The 27831-nt window shown below is 36.7% G+C and overlaps 2 protein-coding genes across 3 annotated transcripts; one reads left to right on the top strand and one right to left on the bottom strand.

The window, feature by feature from the left end:
• Positions 1 to 16809: 16809 nt before the first annotated feature.
• LOC137242119 (uncharacterized) lies at positions 16810 to 17844 on the top strand. The gene is made up of 2 exons (XM_067769489.1): positions 16810 to 16963; positions 17044 to 17844. Exons 1-2 carry the CDS (start codon positions 16853 to 16855, stop codon positions 17710 to 17712), a joined length of 780 nt encoding a protein of 259 aa, XP_067625590.1. The 5' UTR covers positions 16810 to 16852; the 3' UTR covers positions 17713 to 17844.
• A 1639-nt stretch (positions 17845 to 19483) lies between these two features.
• Positions 19484 to 20503, bottom strand: LOC137242117 (uncharacterized). Of its 2 annotated transcripts, none has more exons than XM_067769487.1 (2): positions 20323 to 20503; positions 19484 to 20254 (listed from the first exon to the last, which is right to left on the bottom strand). In XM_067769487.1, the coding sequence occupies exons 1-2, from the start codon at positions 20365 to 20367 to the stop codon at positions 19580 to 19582; spliced, it is 720 nt and encodes a 239-aa protein (XP_067625588.1). In that variant the 5' UTR covers positions 20368 to 20503; the 3' UTR covers positions 19484 to 19579. The 2 variants fall into 2 exon arrangements, with proteins under 2 accessions (XP_067625588.1, XP_067625589.1); XM_067769488.1 differs by having other exon boundaries at positions 20312 to 20465.
• Positions 20504 to 27831: the final 7328 nt, after the last annotated feature.

Raw genomic sequence — 27831 nt, 5'->3', positions numbered from 1 at the left:
CCTTTTCGAGATATCGCCATTAGGGTGGGCTAGGGGTGACTCTAGAATGTGTTTGTACGATATGGGTATCAAACGAAAAGTGTTACTGAGCATTTTAAGAGGGAGTGGGCATTAGGTCTATATGTGGACGCCTTTTCGAAATGTCGCCATTAGGGTGGGCCAGGGGTGACTCTAGAATGTGTTTGTATGATATGGGTATCAAATGAAAGATGGTAATGAGTATTTTAAGAGGGAGTGGGCATTAGGTCTATAGGTGGACGCCTTTTCGAGATATCGCCATAAAGGTGAAGGTTTTAAAAGGGAGTGCTGGTAGTTGTATATGTGAAGGCGTTTTCGAGATATCGACCAAAATGTGGACCAGGGTGACCCAGAACATCATCTGTCGGGTACCGTTAATTTATTTATATATGTAATAACACTAACAGTATTCCTGCCAAGATTCCAAGGGCTGTTGATTTCGCCTTGTAGAACTTTTTCATTTTCCTCTACTTAATATGGTAGGTGTCACACCCATTTTACAAAGTTTTTTCCAAAGTTATATTTTGTGTCAATAAACCAATCCAGTTACCATGTTTCATCCCTTTTTTCGTATTTGGTATAGAATTATGGCATTTTTTCATTTTTCGTAATTTTCGATATCGATAAAGTGGGCGTGGTTATGGTCGGATTTCGGCCATTTTTTATACCAAGATAAAATGAGTTCAGGTAAGTACGTGGGCTAAGTTTAGTAAAGATATATCTATTTTTGCTCAAGTTATTGTGTTAACGGCCGAGCGGAAGGACAGACGGTGGACTGTGTATAAAAACTGGGCGTGGCTTCCACCGATTTCGCCCATTTTCACAGAGAACAGTTACCGTCATAGAATCTATGCCCCTACCAAATTTGAGAAGGATTGGTAAATTTTTGTCCGACTTATGGCATTAAAAGTATTCTAGACAAACTAAATGAAAATGGGCGGAGCCACGCCCATTTTGAAATTTTCTTTTATTTTTGTATTTTGTTGCATCATATCATTACTGGAGTTGAATTTTGACTTAATTTTCTTATATACAGTAAAGATATTAAATTTTTTGTTAAAATTTGAATTTTAACAAGTAAGGAAGGTTAAGTTCGGGTGTAACCGAACATTACATACTCAGTTGAGAGCTATGGTGACAACATAAGGGAAAATAACCATGTAGGAAAATGAACCGAGGGAAACCCTGGAATGTGTTTGTATGACATGTTTATCAAATGAAAGGCATTAAAGAGTATTTTGTGAGGGAGTGGGCCATAGTTCTATAGGTGGACGCCATTTAGGGATATAGCCATAAAGGTGGATCAGGGTTGACTCTAGAATGCGTTTGTGCAATATGGGTATCAAATGAAAGGTGTTAATGAGTATTTTAAAAGGGAGTAATCCTTAGTTCCATAGGTGGACACCGTTTCGAGATATCGCCACAAAGGTGGACCAGGGGTGACCCTAGAATTTGTTTGTACAATATGGGCATCAAACGAATGGTGTTAATGAGTATTTTAAAAGGGAGTGGGCCTTAGTTCTATAGGTGGATGCCGTTTCGAAATATCGCCATAAAGGTGGACCAGTGGTGACTCTAGAATGTGTTTGTGTATCAAATTAAAGGTATTAATGAGGGTTTTAAAAGGGAGTGGTGGTTGTTGTATAGGTGGTCGCCTTTTCGAGATATCGCCATAAAGGTGGGCCAGGGGTGACTCTAGAATGCGTTTGTACGATATGGGTATCAAATGAAAGGTGTTAATGGGTATTTTAAAAGGGAGTAATCCTTAGTTCCATAGGTGGACGCCGTTTCCAGATATCGCCATAAAGGTGGACCAGGGGTGACCCTAGAATTTCTTTGTACAATATGGGTATCAAAAGAAAGGTGTTAATGAGTATTTTAAAAGTGAGTAATCCTTAGTTCCATAGGTGGACGCCGTTTCGAGATATCGCCATAAAGGTGGACCAGGGGTGACCCTAGAATTTGTTTGTACAATATGGGTATCAAATTAAAAGTATTAATGAGGGTTTTAAAAGGGGGTGGTGGTTGTTGTATAGGTGGTCGCATTTTCGAGATATCGCCATAAAGGTGGACCAGGGGTGACCCTAGAATTTGTTTGTATAATATGGGTATCAAAAGAAAGGTGTTAATGAGTATTTTAAAAGGGAGTAATCCTTAGTTCCATAGGTGGACGCCGTTTCGAGATATCGCCATAAAGGTGGACCAGGGGTGACTTTAGAATATGATTGTACGATATGGGTATCAAATGAAAGGTGTTAATGAGTATTTTAAAAGGGCGTGGGGCTTAGTTCTGTAGGTGGCCGCCTTTTCGAGATATCGCCATAAAGGTGGACCAGGGGTGACTCTAGAATGAGTTTGTACGATATGGGTATCAAATTAAAGGTATTAATGAGAGTTTTAAAAGGGAGTGGTGTGAAGGCGTTTTCCAGAAATCGACCAAAATGTGGACCAGGGTGACCCAGAACATCATCTGCTGGATACCGCTAATTTATTTATATATGTAATACCTGCCAAGATTTTAAGGGTCTTTTATTTCGCCCTGCAGAACTTTTTCATTTTCTTCTACTTAATATGGTAGGTGTTACAACGATTTTATAAAGTTTTTTCTAAAGTTATATTTCGCGTCAATAAAACAATAAAATTACCTTACCATATTTTATCCCTTTTTTCGTATTTGGTATAGAATTATGGCATTTTTTCATCTTTCGTAATTTTCGATATCGAAAAAGTGGGCGTGGTAAGCGGTAAAGTGAGTTCAAGTAAGCACGTGAACTAAGTTCATTAAAGATATGTCGATTTTTGCTCAAGTTATCGTGTTAACGGCCATGCGGAAGGACAGACGGACGACTGTGTATAAAAACTGGGCGTGGCATTAACCGATTTCGTCCATTTTCACAGAAAACAGTTAACGTCATAAAATCTATGCCCCTACCAAATTTCAAAAGGATTGGTTAATTTTTGTTCGACTTATGGCGTTAAAAGTATCCTAGACAAATTAAATGAAAAAGGGCGGAGCGACGCCCATTTTGAAAATTTCTTTTATTTTTGTATTTTGTTGCACCATATCATTACTGGAGTTGAATGTTGACATAATTTACTTATATACTGTAAAGATATTAAATTTTTTGTTAAAATTTTACTTTCAAAAAAATTTTTTTTAAAAGTGCGCGTGGTCCTTCTCCGATTTTGCTAATTTTTATTAAGCGTACATATAGTAATAGGTGTAACGTTCCTGCCAAATTTCATCATGATATCTTCAACGACTGCCAAATTAGAGCTTGCAGAACTTCTAAATTACCTTCTTTTAAAAGTGGTCGGTGCCACGCCCATTGTCCAAAATTTTACTAATTTTCTATTCTGCGTCATAAGTTCAACTCATTTACCAAGTTTCGTCGCTTTAGCTGTCTTTTGTAATGAATTATCGCACTTTTTCGGTTTTTCGAAATTTTCGATATCGAAAAAGTGGGCGTGGTTATAGTCCGATATCGTTCATTTTAAATAGCGGTCTGAGATGAGTGCTCAGGAACCTACATACCAAATTTCATCAAGATACCTCAAAATTTACTCTAGTTATCGTGTTAACGGACGGACGGACGGACGGACGGACATGGCTCAATCAAATTTTTTTTCGGTCCTGATTATTTTGATATATGGAAGTCTATATCTATCTCGATTCCTTTATATATGTACAACCAACCGTTATCCAATCAAACTTAATATACTCTGTGAGCTCTGCTCAACTGAGTATAAAAAAAAATTTTTTAAAAAGTGGGCGTGTTCTTCGTCCAATTTTGCTAATTTTTATTTAGCACATATATAGTAATAGTAGTAACGTTCCTGCCAAATTTCATCATGATATCTTTAACGACTGTCAAATTACAGCTTGCAAAACTTTTAAATTACCTTCTTGTAAAAGTGGGCGGTGCCACGCCCATTGTCCAAAATCTTACTAATTTTCTATTCTGCCTCATAACGCCAACCCATCTACCGAGTTTCATCGCTTTAACCGCCTTTGGCAATGAATTATCGCATTTTTTCGGTTTTTCGAAATTTTCGATATCGAAAAAGTGGGCGTGGTTATAGTCCGATATCGTTCATTTTAAATAGCGATCTGAGATGAGTGCCCAGGAATCTACATACCAAATTTCATCAAGATACCTCAAAATTTACTCAAGTTATCGTGTTAACGGACAGACGGACGGACGGACGGACATGGCTCAATCAAATTTTTTTTCGATACTGATGATTTTGATATATGGAAGTCTATATCTATCTCGATTACTTTATACCTGTACAACCAACCGTTATCCAATCAAAGTTAATATACTCTGTGAGCTCTGCTCAACTGAGTATAAAAATGGTATTTAAACAATTTTAAGGTAATTTCATTTGCTATTATATTGTAACGAATTTACTTGCAAATCCTCTTATTTGCCCATCTGCTAAGTTCGAATCACTAAACTGTTGAATAAATAACTCCAATATTGAATAATGGAAAAATGGCCTTTATTAAAGTACTTCACAATAACACTTATGCTTTGCAACTAGCTTGCTTAACACCAAACTGATTGATAGCTCAAATGAAACTGACTTTCAAAATAATACTGCTATGGCTCGCTAGATAGCGTCTTAATCGAAACTGCTTGATAGCTCAAATCAAACTGAATTACAGGGCCTCTACATTTGCTGCCTTTTATATTCTCTGATTTCAACGTTCGCATCTTCTAGGCGCTTCCATTTCCAGAATCTACTAGATGCCATCAGCTCTCAAACTTCTCAGCTGTAACTACAATTGCACGATTTTATAGCTTCTCTCATTGCATACTTTCAGGATAATCTCAGATATATGCATGTGTTTGTGCATTGACTCTCCGCTGCTCGTATACGTACATGGTACATATGTGTAGACGCAATTATTGTTAAGTTTATGTAGATACATGATGATTGAATTATTGATGTGAATTCACGTCACTGCTTAGCATCGGCTTAGAGATAGCAGCACCCCTTAGTTTTGCTAATATTCGTAACGCTGCCCTCCACCTAAGTCTGATCGTCCCGATCAGACAAATCTTCCGATCTAAACGCCGCTAGCATCTCCATATGTACCACTTTTCTACTCCGTGGTTTGTATGCGGTAGATGGTATCACTGATCTTCTTCACAACTTTGTACGGGCCTTCCCAACTGCACCGAATCTTGGATGGAACACCTTTCCGCCGGTGAGGGTTGTATAACAGTACCAAATCTCCTTCCAAGAAACCTTCCGAATTATTTTCCTTGTCGTACCTGTGTTTCATCTTACTACTCATTATCCTGTATCGCTCCCTCGCACCCTGTTGCTTGGCCAATGAACTACTTCGTAGAGCTTGCGCTTGACGGATTTGCTTCGCATAATCAGTATCGTTCCCACGTTTCACAACAGTAGTTCGCTCCGGCTTGAAACTACCCTCGCATTCTTTCTCGGAAATTCGTTGCTTCGTTTTCCTGCGTCTTTTAGGTTTTGTCAATGCCAGTGTTTCTCTCGCAGGTACTTTTGATTTTGCTTTATTTGGCCTATTCGACCTATTAACCTTTGCCTTTGACTTCTGTAGTTTTTGTCGAGTCTTCTCCACCAGTACTCGATTACTACTGAATCCTTTCTGCAAACTGAAGTTAAGTGGTATATCCTGGTTCTTATAACGCATCACCCTTTTCTGCATGTCGATCTTGATGTCATGGTCAACCAAGAAGTCCACTCCCAATATGACTTCATCAACGATTTCCGCCACAACGTATTTGTGTAAAACAATGACCTTCCCAATTAGGACTTCACATGTCACTTCTCCCTGAACTTGGTTATACTCGCCTGTGACCGTACGCAACCTTGCTCCAGGTAACGGTTTTACTCTCCTGTTGACTAAATCAGATCAAATCAAGGAATGAGATGCGCCCGTATCTACAGTCAGTACACGCTCCTTGCCATCCACATTCCCTCTGACGGTAAGACTGCTTGATTTCCTTCCAATTTGTGACATAGATATTACAGAACATTCAATAGCTGGAGCTAGCTCTCGATTTTTCCATCTGGCACGCTCTTGCTCATCTCCTCCAGCTTTGCGTTTACGGCAGCCCACATTGTTGGAACTATTACGACCAAGATCGCAATGACGTGCAATGTGACCGGGCTTCCCGCATTTGAAACATTTGATAAATTTTTCACTCCGCTTTTGCGATCCTTTCAGCGCCTCCAATATTGCGTCTACCCACTCTGGCCTTTCTTCTTCCACACGGCGTGCTTTGAAAACTGGCTTACACAGAAGCGACGCTGTTTCCTGAATCAGAGCTTGTGACACCGTTTCTGCGAATGTTGACTTTGGGTTTGCGTATGTAGCTCGCTTTGTTTCGACGTCCCGTATGCCATTTATAAAGATCTGAATCTTTACCCTTTCAGTGTATTCCACGGGTGCGTCCGCATTTGCTAAATGTGCTAGCCTTTCAATATCCGACGCAAACTCTTGCAATGTTTCACCAGGCCTCTGGAAGCGGTTCAGCAACTCCATTTGGTATATCTGTCTCCTATGCTCAGTTCCGTATCGTCTCTCTAGAGCGCCCATCAATGCTTCATAACAGTTCCGTTCACCCTCTGGAATGGTTTGTAAAATCTCAGTTGGAGGCCCTTTCAACGCCATGAACAGTGCAGCAACTTTATCTTCAGCATTCCAGTTGTTCACTACTGCGGTTTTCTCAAACTGTAGCTTGAAGACTTGGAAAGGAACAGAGCCGTCAAAAGATGGAGTTTTTACCTTCGTAATGCTTGCTGAAATAACTGGGCGAATTAGTTGCAACTCCTGTATACGACCTCTCAAAGCATCCACCTCTGCCTCGAATTTTTCTTCAAACTTCGTTATTTTCTCGTCCATACGCGCTTCGAGTTTTGATGATATACGCGCCTCTTGCTCTTTCAGTTGTTTTTCCATATTTGATGTAATCTGTGTCGACATTTCTGAAATACGTGTCTCATGTGATTCCAGCCGGGATGCCATATATGTCTTCTCCTCTTCCAGTTGAGATGACATGTTGGTGGATATTTGTGATGACATTTCGGACATTTGTACCGATATTGCAACCAATATCATGTTCAGGTCTGTGTTCGCCATTGTCTGCGGTGTTTCTTCCATTTTTGTTATTTCCTCGCCATCAAGATGAAAGTCATACTCTTCCACATCAATTAATTCTGCTTCCATTGCCTCTCGTAGCCGTTCCTGAAGTTCAAGTTTAACGCCGCTTGTATTCAATCCACGGCTCTCCAACTCCTTCTTTAGTTGCTGGATCTTCAATTCACTGAACTTTGCCATGTCCTTGTTGTCCTCTGGAATTTATTCAACAATTCCTCTTCTGACACCAATTGTAACAAATTTACTTGTAAATCCTCTTATTTGCCCTTCTGCTAAGTTCGAATCACTAAACTGTTGAATAAATAACTCCAATATTGAATAATGGAAAAATGGCCTTTATTAAAGTACTTCATAATAACACTTATACTTTGCAACTAGCTTGCTTAACACCAAACTGATTGATAGCTCAAATGAAACTGACTTTCAAAATAATAATGCTATGGCTCGCTAGATAGCGTCTTAATCGAAACTGCTTGATAGCTCAAATCAAACTGAATTCCAGCGCCTCTACATTTGCTGCCTTTTATACTCTCTGATTTCAACGTTCGCATCTTCTAGGCGCTTCCAGAATCTATTAGTTGCCATCAGCTCTCAAACTTCTCAGCTGTAACTACAATTGCACGATTTTATAGCTTCTCTCATTGCATACTTTCAGGAGTATCTCAGATATATGCATGTGGTTTGGGGCGGGTCGATTTAAAAATCGCTCATTGCTCTGTGAAAATCGTATTCTAGGGATCAAAATAAGAAACTTTGCCGAAGGAACCATACCTCTAAAACGAATTCTGATGTCCCCCCCTTTGGGTCGAACTTTTGGGTAGGGGCAATTTCAATTCTACCTACTGTGTCTTGTGGTGGCTTAAAAAAAACAACACAAGCAATTTTACGATCTGCAATTGTGTCGCAGTGATTCTTTAATTTTTTAAAACGGTTGAATAAAAAACCCACACAACTATGTTTACGACATGCAAATGCATCACAGTGATGCCTTGGTTTTAAAAGGGGGTTGCAAAAACGCTAATTTAAATTTTTTTTTTTTTTAATTTCTTTTCTATTACTAAGTTAAATTAATTTTTTCATTTACATATGTTCTGACTAAATTAATTTCTAAAGAGAAAAATAGACTCCAAAAAGAAAAAACATAGGCATTTCAAAGTGGGATTTTTCAAAATTTGCCCCTACGACCCAAAGGGGGGGACATCAGAATTCGTTTTAGAGGTATGGTTCCTTCGGCAAAGTTTCTTATTTTGATCCCTAGAATATGATTTTCACAGAGCAATGTGCGATTTTTTTGCCTCCCCACAAATCGACCCGGCCTAATGTGTTTGTGCATTGACTCTCCGCTGCTCGTATACGTACATGGTATACATGTGTAAACTCAATTATTGTTTCGTTTATGTAGATACATAATGATTGAATTATTGATGTGAATTCACGTCACTGCTTAGCATCGGCTTAGAGATAGCAGCACCCCTTAGTTTTGCTAATATTCGTAACAATATGCTGTTACCTCCAACAAAACCGGACCACCCGTTCCAGAGATATGATAAAACGAATGGATCTCCCTTTTCAAACAAAACAAGTTTTAGAAAACAAAAACAAAAACGTATTCATAGAATTTTAAGTTTCGACCATTTTTATAATTAGGGGACAATAAGAAATAAAAAAAAAATAGTGGTGATCCAGGAAAGGCAAAAAGTTTAATTTTGTAGAGCAGTGTAATGGGACCAGATTCCAGTGATTTTAGCCTTGTTAAAAAGTTTTCTGCTATTTTTCCTCTGCTCGGAGATTTCTTGGTTCCACCAATAGGGTTTCTTTTTACCCCTTACCTTAATCTCCGGGCAGGCTACTGTGAAAGCACCGTTGCAGGATTTGGTTATAAGATCTACTGCTTCTTCTATTTCTGACGATGAGTCCAGCTCACCGAGAGCAGCAAATGTTGTGTTTAAACAAGTAAGAACGGGACTGTCTTCGGCTGTGCCGAAGACTTCATACCTTTCATGAATGGGGCTGAACAATAATCTTATCCCGTTCGTAATCTCCGAATAATCGGATGTATAAGATAAGAAATATATAGTGAACAGATCTACATACCTTAACGATTTTTAAGATAAATATAAAATAAAAAACAGGTAGGTAATTCGTGTGAGGATGCAAAGTTTCAGGTTTTTTGTGGTCTGCGTGTAAAAACTATGACTACGAATCACGTATTTCAAAAATATATGACGAAAACGTAACTATTTGATGAAATTTGATGAATTTTGAAGATTCTAGCCGTAAAAAAGGGGTCAAAATGACAGTTTATATGAAGTATATAATATATATACGACCGATCTCTATGATTTTTTCAGACAACAATATATGCTATATACGTAAGCATTTTGTGAAATTTGAAGCTTCTAACTGTTAAAACGGGGCAGAAATTGCGTAAAGTTTCTTATCTGAACAATCGGTTGTATGAGATATATACTATGTGTACCACCGATCTCAATGATTTTTTCAGACATCAATATATGCTATACACGTAAGCAGTTGGTGAAATTTGAAGCTTCTAGCTGTTAAAATGGGGCCGAAATCGTAAAAAAATATATATATACTATATATATATACTATATATACCATCATATATATATTATATATATCACCGATCTCCATGATTTTTTGACACAACAATACATACTATATACGTAAGCAATTGGTGAAATTTGAAGCTTATAACTGTTAAAATGGGGAAGAAATTGCGCAAAGTTTCTTATCTGAACAATCGGTTGTATGGGATATATACTATATATACCACCGGTATCTATGATTTTCTCAGACAACAATATATGCTATACACGTAAGCATTTGGTCAAATTTGAACATATCTAAACGATTTTTAAGATAAATATAAAATAAAAAATAGGTAGGTAATCTGTGTGAGGATGCAAAGCTTCACGTTTTTTGTGGTCTGCATGTAAAAACTATGGCTACGAATCACGTATTCCAAAAATATATGACGTAAACGTAACTATTTGATGAAATTTGATGAATCTTGAAGCTTCTAGCCGTAAAAAAGGGTCCAATATGACAGTTTATATGAAGTATATAATATATATACCACCGATCTCTATGATTTTTTCAGACAACAATATATGCTATATACGAAAGCATTTTGTGAAATTTGAAGCTTCTAACTGTTAAAACGGGGCAGAAATTGCGCAAAGTTTCTTATCTGAACAATCGGTTGTATGAGATATATACTATGTATACCACCGATCTCAACGATTTTTTCAGACATCAATATATGCTATACACGTAAGCAGTTGGTGAAATTTGAAGCTTCTAGCTGTTAAAATGGGGCCGAAATCGTAAAAAAAAATATATATACTATATATATATACTATATATACCATCATATATATATTATATATATCACCGATCTCCATGATTTTTTGACACAACAATACATACTATATACGTAAGCAATTGGTGAAATTTGAAGCTTCTAACTGTTAAAATGGGGTAGAAATTGCGAAAAGTTTCTTATCTGAACAATCGGTTGTATGAGATATATACTATATATACAACCGATCTCTATGATTTTTTCAGACGACAATATATGTTATATACGTAAGCAATCAGTGAAATTTGAAGCTTATAGCTGTTAAAATGGGGTAGAAATTGCGAAAAGTTTCTTATCTGAACAATCGGTTGTATGAGATATATACTATATATACAACCGATCTCTATGATTTTTTCAGACAACAATATATGCTATATACATAACCAATCGGTGAAATTTGAAGCTTATAGCTGTTAAAATGGGGTAGAAATTGCGAAAAGTTTCTTATCTGAACAATCGGTTGTATGAGATATATAATATATATACAACCGATCTCTATAATTTTTTCAGACAACAATATATGCTATATAAGTAAATATTCGGTGAAATTTGAAGCTTCTAGCTGTTAAAATGGGGCTAAAATTTGCGAAATTATATATATATATACTATATATACCACCATATATATACTATATATACCACCGATCTTTATGATTTTTTCAGACAACAATATATGCTATATGCGTAAGCATTCGCTGAAATTTGAAGCCTCTAGCTCTTAAAATAGGGCAGTAATTACGAAAAGTTCCTTATCTGAACAATCGGTTGTGGGGGATATATACTATATATACGACCGATCTCATAAATTTTTTCAGGCAACAATATGTGCAATATACGAAAGTATATGCTGAAGTTTGAAGCTTCAATCTGTTAAATTGGGTAAGATATTACAAAAATCCTCTTTTTCTGAAAAATCGGTTGTATGGAGGATATATGCTATAGTGGTCCGATCCGGTCGGTTCCGACAAATGTCTAATCGGACACCCAAATACACCTGCTCACCAAATTTTATCAAGATATCTCAAAAATTGAGGGACTAGTTTGCATACAAACAGACAGACGCACAGACGGACAGACGGACATGGCTAAATCAACTCAGCTCTTCAACCTGATTATTTCGGTATACTTAATGGTGGGTCTATCTATTTTCCTTTAAGGACTTACAATTTTCGGTTTCGTGACGAAATTAATATACCATTTCATTTTCATGAAAGGTATAAAAAGGCACTTCATCAGTTCTTAGCGGTAGGCCCGACCTACAAAGAGAAGCATTTTTAGGGAGAGTAGAGCATAGGACTTTTTTATAAAGGGCCCATTCCGTACGTCTCCTATTCCTGTAAGCCACCCTAGGCGGTGTTCGCAAAAGCAGAGTAAAAGTGATATACATATAATCAGAGTAGGAGTTTTCGTTGGAAACTCTCCAATTTTTGACAAGGTCAGAGAATGGCCCTGAAATTAGAGTAATATCTAGAACCTCCTTCCTGTTTGAGGTGACAAAAGTTGGTTTGTCCCCAGGGTTGCATATACATAGATTGTAGTTAATAATAGAATCAACAAGTAAGGAAGGTTAAGTTCGGGTGTAACCGAACATTACATACTCAGTTGAGAGCTATGGTGACAACATAAGGGAAAATAACCATGTAGGAAAATGAACCGAGGAAAACCCTGGAATGTGTTTGTATGACATGTGTATCAAATGAAAGGCATTAAAGAGTATTTTATGAGGGAGTGGGCCATATTTCTATAGGTGGACGCTATTTAGGGATATAGCCATAAAGGTGGATCAGAGTTGACTCTAGAATGCGTTTGTGCGATATGGGTATCAAATGAAAGATGTTAATGAGTATTTTAAAAGGGAGTAATCCTTAGTTCCATAGGTTGACGCCGTTTCGAGATATCGCCACCCTAGAATTTGTTTGTACAATATGGGCATCAAACGAATGGTGTTAATGAGTATTTTAAAAAGGAGTGGGCCTTAGTTCTATAGGTGGATGCCGTTTCGAAATATCGCCATAAAGGTGGACCAGGGGCGACTCTAGAATGTGTTTGTACGATATGGGTATCAAATTAAAGGTTTTAATGAGGGTTTTAAAAGGGAGTGGGGGTTGTTGTATAGGTGGTCGCATTTTCGAGATATCGCCATAAAGGTGGACCAGGGGTGACCCTAGAATTAGGGAGTAATCCTTAGTTCCATAGGTGGACGCCGTTTCGAGATATCGCCACAAAGGTGGAGCAGGAATGATCCTAGAATTTGTTTGTACAATATGGGTATCAAAAGAAAGGTGTTAATGAGTATTTTAAAAGGGAGTAATCCTTAGTTCCATAGGTGGACGCCGTTTCGAGATATCGCCACAAAGGTGGGCCAGGGGTGACTCTAGAATTCGTTTGTGCAATATGGTGGTGTGATGGTAGCGTGCTCCGCCTATCACACCGTATGCCCTGGGTTCAACTCCCGGGCAAAGCAACATCAAAAATTTTAGAAATAAGATTTTTCAATTAGAAGAAAATTTTTCTAAGCGGGGTCGCCCCTCGGCAGTGTTTGGCAAGCACTCCGGGTGTATTTCTGCCATGAAAAGCTCTCAGTGAAAACTCATCTGCTTTGCAGATGCCGTTCGGAGTCGGCATAAAACATGTAGGTCCCGTCCGGCCAATTTGTAGGGAAAATCAAGAGGAGCACGACGCAAATTGGAAGAGAAGCTCGGCCTTAGATCTCTTCGGAGGTTATCGCGCCTTACATTTATTTTTTTTTTTTTTTTATTTTTTTTTTTTAATATGGGTATCAAACGAAAGGAGTTAATGAGTGTTTTAAAAGGGAGTGGGCCTAAGTTCTATAGGTGGACGCCTTTTCGAGGTATCGCATTAAAGGTGGACCAGGGGTGACTCAAGACTTTGTTTGTACGATATGGGTATCAAATGAAAGGTGTTAATGAGTATTTTTAAAAGGGAGTAGGCCTTCGTTCTATAGGTGTTCGCCTTTTCGAGATATCGCCATAAAGGTGGACCAGGGGTGACTTTAGAATATGTTTGTACAATATGGGTATCAAATGAAAGGTGTTAATGAGTATTTTAAAAGGGTGTGGGGCTTAGTTCTATAGGTGGACGCCTTTTCGAGATATCGCCATAAAGGTGGACCAGGGGTGACTCTATAATGAGTTTGTAAGATATGGGTATCAAATTAAAGGTATTAATGAGAGTTTTAAAAGGGAGTGGTGGTAGTTGTATATGTGAAGGGGTTTTCAGATATCGACCAAAATGTGGACCAGGGTGACCCAGAACGTCATCTGTTGGATACCGCTAATTTATTTATATATGTAATACCTGCCAAGATTTTAAGGGTTTTTTATTTCGCCCTGCAGAACTTTTTCATTTTCTTCTACTTAATATGGTAGGTGTCACAACCATTTTATAAAGTTTTTTCTAAAGTTATATTTCGCGTCAATAAAACAATCCAATTACCTTACCATGTTTTATCCCTTTTTTCGTATTTGGTATAGAATTATGGCATTTTTTTCATTTTTCGTAATTTTCGATATCGAAAAATTGGGCGTGGTCATAGCCGGATTTCGTTCATTTTTCATACCAAGATAAAGTGAGTTCAAGTAAGCACGTGAACTAAGTTCATTAAAGATATGTCGATTTTTGCTCAAGTTATCATGTTAACGGCCATGCGGAAGGACAGACGGACGACTGTGTATAAAAACTGGGCGTGACATCAACCGATTTCGCCCTTTTTCACAGAAAACAGTTAGCGTCATAAAATCTATGCCCCTACCAAATTTCAAAAGGATTGGTTAATTTTTGTTCGACTTATGGCGTTAAAAGTATCCTAGACAAATTAAATGAAAAAGGGCGGAGCCACGCCCATTTTGAAATTTTCTTTTATTTTTGTATTTTGTTGCACCATATCATTACTGGAGTTGAATGTTAACATAATTTACTTATATACTGTAAAGATATTAAATTAGTTGTTAAAATTTTACTTAAAAAAAATTTTTTTTTTTTAGTGGGCGTGGTCCTTCTCCGATTTTGCTAATTTTTATTAAGCGTACATATAGTAATAGGAGTAACGTTCCTGCCAAATTCCATCATGATATCTTCAACGACTGCCAAATTACAGCTTGCAAAATTTTAAATTACCTTCTTTTAAAAGTGGGCGGTGCCACGCCCATGGTGCAAAATTTTACTTATTTTCTATTCTGCGTGATAAGTTCAACTCATCTACCTAGTTTCGTCGCTTTATCTGTCTTTTGTAATTAATTATCGCACTTTTTCGGTTTTTCGAAATTTTCGATATCGAAAAAGTGGGCGTGGTTATAGTCCGATATCGTTCATTTTAAATAGCGATCTGAGATGAGCGCTCATGACCCTACATACCAAATTTCATCACGATACCTCAAAATTTACTCAAGTTATCGTGTTAACGGACGGACGGACGGACGGACATGGCTCAATCAAATTTTTTTTCGATCCTGATTATTTTGATATATTGAAGTCTATATCTACCTCGATTCCTTTATATATGTACAACCAACCGTTATCCAATCAAACTTAATATACTCTGTGAGCTCTGCTCAACTGAGTATAAAATGAGACTCACCCCTTGCGTTAATATCGGTAGAGCCCCAAGCGGTGTGATGTGCATTGGCATCGACCCCGATTATTATCGGGAACCCTTTCTGTGGGCCTCCCGTACCGCCTTGCAGAGCCGGTTCTGCACAGAAATTGGGCGATCGTGCGCAAGATAATCGGACATCAGCAAGAGTGGTCGATCCTGCAGCTCGGGGCTAATGCAGGTAAAGTCTTCGTCGCTAAAAAAAATAATAGAATAAATACTAGAGTTTTTTTTATTAGAATACAAGATCTGATTCTAAACACCGTGACAATGCAACAAAAGGAAAACAATCCGTTAGGCAGAATTTGAAAATTTTCCAACCAGTTTTTAAGTAACTTCTCGATGAGCTAGAGACTTGAAATTTCAAACTTAATTCAGATACAAAAAGATTCGCTAGGGGCGCACGGAATGGGATATTTAGAAAAATCGTACGAAACGGAGGGAATTTTGGGATTGATTTTTATGTAAGTTCTCATTGAACTACATCCCTAAAACTTCACAGATAAGATGCCGAGAAAATTTAAAAAAAGGAGAAAAATTCCGTGAGGTGGCGCAAGGATCGAAATATTTAGATAATAATTTGAAAATTTGGTGTTTTGAGATCGATTTTAAAGTAAGTTCTCATTGAGCTCCAACATTAAACCTCAGAGACAGGTTAAGACACCATGATAAAGGAACAAAAGGAGAAACAAATTCCGTTAGGTGTCGCACGGATCGAAAAAATTATACAATTATTTGGAAATTTGAAACCGGGTTTTAAGTAACTTCTCGATGAGCTAGATGCTAAAAATTTAGAGCTTAATTCAGAGGTCGATGACAGCCGATGACACAATACAAAAGGTTTCGCTAGGGGGCGCACGGACTGAGATATTTAGAAAAATCTAACGGAAGGCAGGGAATTTTGGGATTGATTTTTATGTAAGTTCTCATTGAGCTACAACTCTAAGACTTAACAGATAAGTTAAGACACCGAGAAAATGTAAGAAAACGAGAAAATAAAAAAATCTTAAGCACTTGCTTTATATAAATGGACAAAAATCAGCGAAAAATGGCTCCTTTTATAAAGATATATTCTTGCTAAACTTTATTTATAATTTTTAAATTTTGACAAAGAAATTGCAAAAATATTTATGAGGAGTAAACATATAAAGGTGATGCGCAATTATTTGACTAATAATATCTCCTTTCCTACCAACTTTCCAATCCAAGTAATGTGCGCTCACTTTTATATTTTTAATTCTCATAAATATTTTTGCAATTTCTATGTCAAAATTTAAAAATTAAAGCTTAGCAAGAATATCTCTTTAAAGGAAGTGCTTAAAATTTGTTTATTTTATTTTTATTGTTTAATAGAAATAATAATAAGTTAAAGAAAGTACTGATAATAGTTTAACAATGTGCGCTGGGCTGTATATATATGACTACATCTCTATAAAATATAAATAAAATATATTTCTGCAATAGATAAGAATTCCACACATTGAGCCTAAAATGTTGATGGTGTCACTATTATCTCAATATAATTTAATTGAAATTATATTTTTTTTTAACAATTAGAAATAGTTTGCAAGCATTGATTTGCATGAAAAATAATTTTTGAAAGTGTATAATATGTACGAGAATATGAATATAATTATGAAATATCTGTTGTTTACTAATGCCCGAATTAAATATAAATTTATGAATGCAAAAATTAGGCCTCAGTACATTCAGCAACTCAGAGACGTTCAGTAAATTTACAACAATGCAAACGAAGCTAATTATTTTATTCTTAAGCGCTTTGCTATTAGTGCAAGTAAGTAAAAAAAGGACAAAATCTCCTTGAAAACATTTTTTTTAAATTTATTATTTTTTATACTATTTTCATTTCTATAGACTCAAGCCATACCACGCATGCGACGTGAAGCAGCCGAAGATGTCGCAGTAGAACGTAAACAAACAAACACAGTAGCGGACTCATCAGATTCTTCCTCATCAGAGGAATCTGGTGAACTGAAGAAAGCACGTCAAATATTGATGACAGAAACCCTGGTCGACTTAGTGGGCTTAGCTAAATATCTCACCGAAAGAGGACAACCGCTTTTGAAGAAAAGTCTTGAACAATTAGAAGCGCTTCCTGAAAAGAGTCCCGAACTTCAAGCAAATATGACGCGTATCGCTGATTTTCTTAAAAAAAATTCCAACGACATCGATATCGAAGAGGAAGGCATTATGTCACTTTTAAAATCAATGATTGGTTTTACTGACATCATGAAAGATCTCGATGATATGCCATCAGAATTGGAACAAACACAAACTCTACATAAAGCATTCGCTGATAACGGCGCTGAGAAATTTTTAGAGGATTTTATGTCAGAGCAGAAAGTGGTGATAGGCAAATTCGAAAAATCGATCGAAAGATATTTGGGCATTTTGAGTGAGAAGCAAAAGGCTCGCGAAACTAAATTGATCGATTGGTATACGAATTTTACCAATGAGAATAATGAGGTGAAAAAGGCAAAGCATTATGCTAACTTTTTCGATACATCCAAACCAGGCAATTAAGTGTGAATGAAGAAAGAGATTTCGATAATGAATATCGTATTAATTTGTGTGCATTGTAATATGAAAATCTGCGAAATAAATTTGTATACCCACTGTACTTGTACACAGGGTATTATAACTTTGATTGGATAACGGTTGGTTGTACAGGAATCGATATAGATATAGACTTCCATATATCAAAATCATCAGTATTGAAAAAAAAATTGATTGAGCCATGTCCGTCCGTCCGTCCGTCTGCCCGTTAACACGATAACTTGAGTAAATATTTAGATTTCTTCACCAAATTTGGTAAACGAGCTTATCTGGACCCAGAATAGGTTGGTATTGAAAATGAGCGAAATCGGATGATAACCACGCCCACTTTTTATATATATAACATTTTGGAAAATACAAAACACCTGATTATTTAGTAAATAATACACCTAGAATATTGAAATTTGACGTGTGGACTGATATTGAGAGTCTTGATAAAAATTTGAAAAAAATTTTTAAAATGGTCGTGGCCCCGCCCACTTGTGATAAAATCAATTTTACAAATATTACTAATCATAAATGAAAACTCATTAAACAAGATTCGGCAGAGAAGTTGTCTTTACTGTAAGGATTTCTTCGAGGAAAAATTAACGAAATCGGTTAAGGACCACGTTCCATTTTATATAAAAGATTTTTAAAAGGGTCGTGGGCGAATAAAATAAGATATATCTTTGCAAGAAATAGCTTTATATCAATGGTATTTCATTCCCCAAGTAGATTTATAACAAAAATAGGAAAATCTTTAAATTTAAAAAAATGGGCGTGGCACCGCCCCTTTTATGACTAAGCAATTCTCTATGTTTCGGGAGCAATTACTCGAAGAAAAATTAACATATCGTAATGAAACTTTGTACATATATTTTCCTTATAGCAGAAAATATTTCTAGTAAAAATAGACGGGGTCGGTTAAAGGCCACGGCAGCTTAGATACTAAACATATTTAGAAGGGTCGTAGACTAGAATAATAATCTATAACTTAGCAAAAAATAGTTTTGAATCAATGACATTTCATTTATAAAGTTTTACTGTAAGAGGAAATGGGGGAGACATTTTTCTTTTAATCGGGCGGTGCCACGTGTTATGTAGAAAAGTAATTTATCTGAAATGAAATGTACAATTGAAGCTCACGCTGAGTATATAATGTTCGGTTACACCCGAACTTAGACACCTTTACTTGTTTATACATATATTTTTTACTTACCGTTTAGTTTTTTTAAAACAGATTTCAAAAACGTATCAATCCCTAACCGCAGAAAGAACTTGAAACAAAAAATTTACAGGGTAAGATACAACCTTGTCTTGGGGATTTTAGCTTTAATGTACTTTTTAAAAGTTTCAATAGAATATGTGTATGTAGAACTTAGTATTATTTCACCTACCCATTGCTTTGATAACCTAGTCGCATAATAGCATTATTCATTTTTGAATAGTTCAAAATCAATACAAACCTTTGTCAATTACTTTTTGTATCTGAATTTCAAACCTATCTAGGAAATTTTACTCAAATTGGTCAAGCCGCAGTCCTCAGTGACAATACCTAGGTGAGAAGTCTTAAAATCTAACACACTATCCATGTACCAAATTTTATTCAAATCGGTTAGGCCCTTTCCGAGATATTTCCGTATATACAAACAATTTTTACTCATTCAAAGTAATAAGATGATTTTATTTTCTATTGGAAGAGAAGCTCGGCCTAAGTTCTCATTTATTTTAGGCGCCAATTAAGTAAGTAGATAAGTTAAGTTTTAAGGGTTAAGCACCATTCAAGTAAATGAGTAATTTACATTGTTTTATTTCGTAATTTATACATATTTAGTTCATATCATTTGTATCGTCATTTTGAAAAAAAATTCCCAAATCGAAATCCATAGTTGGCTCTATCCATAATATCTTGATTTTCTTGATATGTTTCATATACATACACCAAATCCTTCTCTGTCTCTTTATCAGCCGGGGAAAGTGCATCTAAATAATGCTCAAATTCATCAGCATAATGATTCCCAATATCATTCAGTAATTTATTTTCCTCACTTTCAAATTGTTCATAACCATGTGCTTGTAAAGCATTCCAAACAGTTTTCTGTTCATTTGTAAGATCCGCAACTTTCGTCGAATAACGATTTGAGAATGTAAAAAAATTCTTTAAAATTTGCTCTTTACAATTAGCAAAAGCTGAGTTTAATCCTTCATTGGCATCCTTTACATATTGCTCAAGTACCGATTTATCCTTACGCATATTTTCTGTGTCTATATTACTTATAACTGGATCTGTAAGCAGTTCTCTGGCTATTCTTTGAGTTCGTTGAAGTAAAAAATTCAAATGTTTGTATGTTCCTTGGCGTATCGTTGCTGAGAGTTTCTTGCGGCCTTGTGATATAGCGCTCGTTTCTGGAAATTTAGTTGTTGTAGGCGTATCTGAGTCAAGGCCTTGCGAAATTGCATTATATTCTGCTGCAGTGCCCATCTTGGAACAAGTTGGTGGCAGTGTGCTAGGTGAAGATATTGCTAACTATTAAGAATAGTAGAATAGTTTATCAGGGTTAGAAAGTGATAAAGATTTATTTACTTCACTCAAACCTGCAAGAATGCTCCTAGAATACAAAGCAAAATCGTTTGAGTCATTTTGTGCTCCTCTACAGAAATCGTGAATATTTTTAGACTCTTTCGTTAAAGCTATTAAATAGACTAAGTAGCATGATTGTAAACTTGTCAGTATTTAAGAAAATTGTAATTAGTACACATAGCTGCTCATCACTTGCACTTGTGTACCGCATTCCAAACGGTAGGGTAAAAACGCTCATTTATAGGGTCAAATATATATAAAACTAGCACCAACAAATTAAACTAATTAATCGAATTTAAACTCAGTATACATATGTATATGAAATTGTAATAGTAGCTGTGTTTTTTTTACATCTATATACAATTACGGTAAAAAAATGCCGAGTAAACTGTTTTCCCTGTTACGGCGTTTCTACAGTCAATAAAGCTGAGTAACGAAACTTTTTTTTTTTGTGATTAAAATCGATAATTCCTTAACCCATTATGTGGTATTTTAATGCGAGAAAATTAGAAAGTCCCTAGCAGCTTTCGTAAAATCAACTATATTTCATAGAGTAAGTAATAATTTTATCCTTGAAGAAAAAAATAATATAATTTTCTAAAAAGAACAAATCACGCAAAATATGGAAAGCGTCAGAGGAGAACATTATAATGAATTATCCCTAAGGAGATTCTGGACGAAATATATTGAATAGGGGACTTTGTTCACACGTTATCAAAGTGGATAGCTCCTCTGAATACATTTAAAATTGTTCCAGAAACTTTCGAGGAATTGAAGGATAGTATAAACATGAATACTATAATATTTTTGATGTATATTGGAACGATTTTCCGTCATCCCTTGTCAAATTTGGTTTTGAGACAAACCGGTTTCGGCGTTGTGCCATCATCAGTGTCGATTTTCGTTCTGATCTGTTGTTGTCATTTGTCCTGTATTTATAGTTTGTAGGTATATGAGCAGGTATTGTCAAATTGATGCTTGTGTATATTTAGTTATGTGTATGTGCTGTGTGTTCGTTCAGAACCGAGGGTGGTTTACTAATCGATTTGTGTGGCTGACTGGGGTAGGTAGAAATCTGTGATTTTAGTCTTTTGACCTTCTTTGTCGGTTTTTTGTTTTGGTGTGTTAATTGTTTTGTGTTTATTTGTTGTTGTGCGTTTGTCTGTTGTACCTGTGTGATTAAGTTGTTTCCTGTAAACAAGTTTTAAAGGCTCGAATATTGTGTCAGAAATGGTGTTTATCTGTTCGTTTATTATTCTACCGTCGAATGTTTTCTGTTTGTAGATTTCCATATTTTCGAGTACGTTGAGACGTCGGCCCTTTTCTTGTATGTGAAGAACCCTAACTGTTTTATTGATGTTTGCTGGGGAACATTCATTCTCGACCATGTGATTCGCGAAGTTAGACTCGGGTATAATGTTTGGATTCCGTATTTTTTTGTTGTAATCTCTAATATGTTCTCTGAACCTCGTTCTTATTTGCCGTCCTGTTTGTCCTATGTAACTATGCTGGCATCCGCAGGTAAGCTTGTATACGCCGTGGCTGCTAAACGGATCCTCTGAGTTAATGTTAGTTCTTAGTTTTCGCCCTAGATTGTTCGATGTTTTGAATGCTGTGTTAATGTTGTATTTTTTAAAGAAATTTGCCAATTTATATGTTGCTTTTCCAGTATATGTCATAGTCGTCCAGCTATTATTTTCTTTTTCATTATTTCTTTTTGGTTCTCCATTTGTCCTTCTGAGCTTATCTACTAGTGCTTTTTTATATCCGTTGTTTGCAGCGATATTATATATGACTTCAAGTTCTCTCTTATATGCCTCTTGTGTAAGAGGTGTTCTTTCAAGTCTATGTACCAAGTGCCTTAATGCTGCATTTTTATGATGTTGAGGGTGATTTGAGGTATTGTGTATTATTGTGTCGGTAGCCGTTGACTTTCTATATATGTCATAGTTAAATCTTTTGGCTTCTTTATCAATATTTATCGTGAGGTCTAGATAGTTGATTCCTCCGTCTTTTTCGGTTTCCATTGTAAATTTTATATTGCCGTGCTGTTTGTTGAGGTACTCCAGTACGAGCTCTTCGTTATTAGTAGTTAAAACGCATATTATGTCATCCACGTATCTAGCATAAAATGACACGCCTAATTTGGACTTCAGCTCCTGTATGTACTTTTCTTCCAGATTTTGCATGAACACTTCCATAAGAATTGCTGATGTGGGGCTTCCCATTCCAAGACCGTTTGTTTGTCTATATATTTTATTGTTGAATTTAAAATAGTTTTGACGTAAAGTGGTTCTTAGCATATTTGTGATTTGCATACTTTTTACTTTGTTTTTTGTGTTATGAACTATTGTTGAGCTAACTATGTCCAAAGTCTCCGATAGTGGTATAGATGGGTATAGATCTTTTATGTCAAAAGATACCAATTTGCTGTTTCTTGTTAGCTCTACGGTCTCGAGTCTCTCTATTAGTTCTGTTGTGTTAGCTTTTGCATATTCGTTCCTTAGCTCCAGAGTGTCTATCAATATCGTTTTTAAATATTTGGACAGTTTGTAACATGGTGCCGATTTAAGTGGCCATTACCAAGGAAGAGGCACAACTTCTCGAAAAGGGTCTGAAGCACAATATCATGGACCAGAATACAGTAAGAAAAACGGAGCAAGCGATTGTAGATGCGGAGATCGCAATATCATTGATACCACAGGAAGAACAGGAGCACGCAAGACACATGTGCAGGGAAATCATAAGAAAGGAGGCGAAAGCACAGGAAGGACAAAAACCGAATACAGAGGAGAAAACAATAAAGAATCTACGGCATAAACTAAGGAAAAACAATATTGTCACAACGAAAGCGGACAAAGGAAACACCACTGTGCTAATCGAAAAAGAGAAATATATATCCAAAACCGAGGATCTCATAGAGGAAATGAAATGTCGTAGAATGAGAGAGGATCCCACAGATGAATACCAAAAACAAATCAAAGTTGCTATAAAAAATGCAACAAATATAGTAGATTCTAACATGGCACATAGATTGGTCCAAATGAACCCTTCGGCTCCTCCACTGGTTGCGCTACCAAAAATCCACAAGCCAGACACGCCAATGAGGCCCATCATTAATTTTAAATCGGCACCATGTTACAAACTGTCCAAATATTTAAAAACGATATTGATAGACACTCTGGAGCTAAGGAACGAATATGCAATAGCTAACACAACAGAACTAATAGAGAGACTCGAGACCGTAGAGCTAACAAGAAACAGCAAATTGGTATCTTTTGACATAAAAGATCTATACCCATCTATACCACTATCGGAGACTTTGGACATAGTTAGCTCAACAATAGTTCATAACACAAAAAACAAAGTAAAAAGTATGCAAATCACAAATATGCTAAGAACCACTTTACGTCAAAACTATTTTAAATTCAACAATAAAATATATAGACAAACAAACGGTCTTGGAATGGGAAACCCCACATCAGCAATTCTTATGGAAGTGTTCATGCAAAATCTGGAAGAAAAGTACATACAGGAGCTGAAGTCCAAATTAGGCGTGTCATTTTATGCTAGATACGTGGATGACATAATATGCGTTTTAACTACTAATAACGAAGAGCTCGTACTGGAGTACCTCAACAAACAGCACGGCAATATAAAATTTACAATGGAAACCGAAAAAGACGGAGGAATCAACTATCTAGACCTCACGATAAATATTGATAAAGAAGCCAAAAGATTTAACTATGACATATATAGAAAGTCAACGGCTACCGACACAATAATACACAATACCTCAAATCACCCTCAACATCATAAAAATGCAGCATTAAGGCACTTGGTACATAGACTTGAAAGAACACCTCTTACACAAGAGGCATATAAGAGAGAACTTGAAGTCATATATAATATCGCTGCAAACAACGGATATAAAAAAGCACTAGTAGATAAGCTCAGAAGGACAAATGGAGAACCAAAAAGAAATAATGAAAAAGAAAATAATAGCTGGACGACTATGACATATACTGGAAAAGCAACATATAAATTGGCAAATTTCTTTAAAAAATACAACATTAACACAGCATTCAAAACATCGAACAATCTAGGGCGAAAACTAAGAACTAACATTAACTCAGAGGATCCGTTTAGCAGCCACGGCGTATACAAGCTTACCTGCGGATGCCAGCATAGTTACATAGGACAAACAGGACGGCAAATAAGAACGAGGTTCAGAGAACATATTAGAGATTACAACAAAAAAATACGGAATCCAAACATTATACCCGAGTCTAACTTCGCGAATCACATGGTCGAGAATGAATGTTCCCCAGCAAACATCAATAAAACAGTTAGGGTTCTTCACATACAAGAAAAGGGCCGACGTCTCAACGTACTCGAAAATATGGAAATCTACAAACAGAAAACATTCGACGGTAGAATAATAAACGAACAGATAAACACCATTTCTGACACAATATTCGAGCCTTTAAAACTTGTTTACAGGAAACAACTTAATCACACAGGTACAACAGACAAACGCACAACAACAAATAAACACAAAACAATTAACACACCAAAACAAAAAACCGACAAAGAAGGTCAAAAGACTAAAATCACAGATTTCTACCTACCCCAGTCAGCCACACAAATCGATTAGTAAACCACCCTCGGTTCTGAACGAACACACAGCACATACACATAACTAAATATACACAAGCATCAATTTGACAATACCTGCTCATATACCTACAAACTATAAATACAGGACAAATGACAACAACAGATCAGAACGAAAATCGACACTGATGATGGCACAACGCCGAAACCGGTTTGTCTCAAAACCAAATTTGACAAGGGATGACGGAAAATCGTTCCAATATACATCATTTATCCACCCTGTCGGAAAATCAACCAAACAATATAATATTTTTGGTCCGCCGTCACCTGAGGTACAACAACTAGATGTTCTCTGGCTAGAATAAAACCAACTTCTTAGTACATAAATCCTTCCCCCCTACTAAACTGGTTCTACGAAAAAAGAAACTGGCGTCGGAGCGACTAACGACGAGTCATATTCTCGGAATAGCGCAAAATAAATAAATTCAATTGAGTTTTGTAATGCGTGGTTAGCCCCAAAAATACCAAAATATGGATTCGCAGCTGCGTTCAGATTACTGTGCTCGATTAGCCCCCAATTCTTGGTGAGATGCCGTCTTGAATGCTGTCAATGTAGGCGGCGGAGTAAGTTTAACTCCCCATTAACAAAATCTAAGCGACTCTCAACGTCTTTAGTGCGTCCAACACCATTATATGCGGAGAATCCTTCACTGTTGCCTTAACGCAGGTTTGACTCAATCTTCCTGATTTTTGGGACTTACTACGCATTATTTTCGGGACTTACATGAATCATGGCCAACCGTTCCCTGTCCAATTTATGTTTTTATAATACCAGTTAGCGTGTGGGATCGCTTTTTTGTGGTGGAAAGTGGTTTTTTTTTAGTCATGGGCCATCAAATTCGTTTTTCTCAAGAGAAAAAGTACCGTTGCTATCGTAGTTCTCATATTTATATTATCCTTCAAATCCGCGGAAGTTTCTAGAGCAGTTTTAAATGTATTCAGAAGAACCATGATGACGATATTCCTATCAACACCTACATTGGCCTTTCGTGGTCGTCCACTTCGAAAATGAGAGGATAAAGTCACCTATTTAATATATTTCGTCCATAATCTTTTTAAGAGTAATTTATTGTAATGTACTCCGCCTACTATTTCCATATTTTGCATGATTTGTCCTTCGTAAACAATCATATTTTCTTCTTCAAGGATAAAACTATTACTTTTATGAAACATTTTTGATTTTACGCAAACTGTTAGGAGCTTTCTAGCTTTCTCACCTTACGATGCCACCTAATGAGTTCAGGAATTGTCGATGTTAATCACAATAACTAAAAAGTTTCGTTACATAGCTGTAATGACCGTAGAAACGATATAACAGGGAACACACTGTCGTCGGCTTTTTTTATGACCGTAAGGTACATATACGCTTAAACTTTATATGGACTGCTAAGCGTTAAACTTTATCTACTCTTCTGAAATTGCTGCGCAGAAAATTAGTAGTCCTAAATTTCAATACGAATTATACTCAGATGCAACTGAAATATGTGTCTATATTTCACCTCTATGTATTACCTCTACAAAGGGTGTGTGTTCACTATTCACCGCAACCGAATCGGTTATAGGTTATACGATATCGCCGCCAACAGAGGTGTGTCTCTCCGCTTTTCTGTACAACATGTTCTGTAGCTATTTGCCGCTAGATGGGTCACCTAAACATTATCTAAGTGAGGATAAGCGTTTTTTTTTACCCGCAAGCGTAGACGTATATACGTGTAAAAAAACAAGGCTAATGTTATTTTGTTGTATCACACTGGACTGCCTCCAAGAAAATTATTGTCATAGGGTAGGCTTACACAGCCACCGATAAACCGAAAAATTGCAACCAGCTTATGAAATCGGCCGCGCTGGTGTTAAAATTGCAACCGATTACCGGCCGGCAGTTTTTTATCTTACATTTTACGTTTTCCCAAAAATACGCTTGCGTTTATGCTTTTATGTGCTTATCCCATAGAGGGCGCCTGTTTTGTACATAATTAATCAATTTTTCAGTCCATCGCACAAATGATTAATTTTTCACAGTAAATGCACGCAAAGATACCCAGCGTGAATTCTTTAAAGGCAAGCCCCTTCTTTATTTTAGTAGTGATAGCATGTAGGGCTTTCTCTACGGATTTCCCCTTAGAGTAGGCGTGTTGGTTGTTGGAGATTAGTTCTTGATTTGCCGATCGTCTAATATAGGCGTCCAGCAATCGTTCTAGAACTTTTAGGAGAAAGGAGGTCAGATTAATTGGTCTGAAATCCTTAGGACTGTTGCACGATATCCTGTCTCCTTTGGGTTGAAGACAACCTTTGCCTTGGTCCATTGCGTGGGGATATAGACCAGGTTGAAGCAAGTCCTGTAGATTTTAGCTAGCAGCGGGCTTATAAGATCGCTTGCAGCTTGTAATTCAGCGGCGAATTTTCCATCCATTCCCGGAGATTTGAAGGGTTTAAAGGACTTAATAGCCCAGATAACTCCTTTTTCGCTTAAAATGTGATCCAGGGGTCGAAACGGCACTGGGTTAGATTGCGTGTTTGAGAGGAGTGGTTGAGAGGTGCAGCTTGGAAAGTGAGTGCTGACCAGGGTCTCTAGAAGTTCCGTACTAGAAGTGGCTCATTCTCCATTCGCTGTGCGAATACAACTGGGAGGTATGGGGTTTTTGGAGAGGAACTTTCGTTGGCGATTGGCCTCTGAGACTTCTTCAATGTCAGTGGTGAAGTTCTTCCAGGAGTCCCTTTTGCCCTTCTGGATAAATTTCTTAAACGATTTTAAGGCATCCTTATAATACTAGTCAAAAAGATAAATTACTTTGAAGTCTAACTATTTAATTTCGATGTATTATGGCCCCTAAGTACAAAAACACCCA

The sequence above is a fragment of the Eurosta solidaginis genome, chromosome 2, assembly GCF_040869045.1.
Source record: "Eurosta solidaginis isolate ZX-2024a chromosome 2, ASM4086904v1, whole genome shotgun sequence".
Taxonomy (NCBI): Eukaryota; Metazoa; Arthropoda; class Insecta; order Diptera; family Tephritidae; genus Eurosta; species Eurosta solidaginis.
This window is presented reverse-complemented; position numbering and strand designations above follow the sequence as displayed.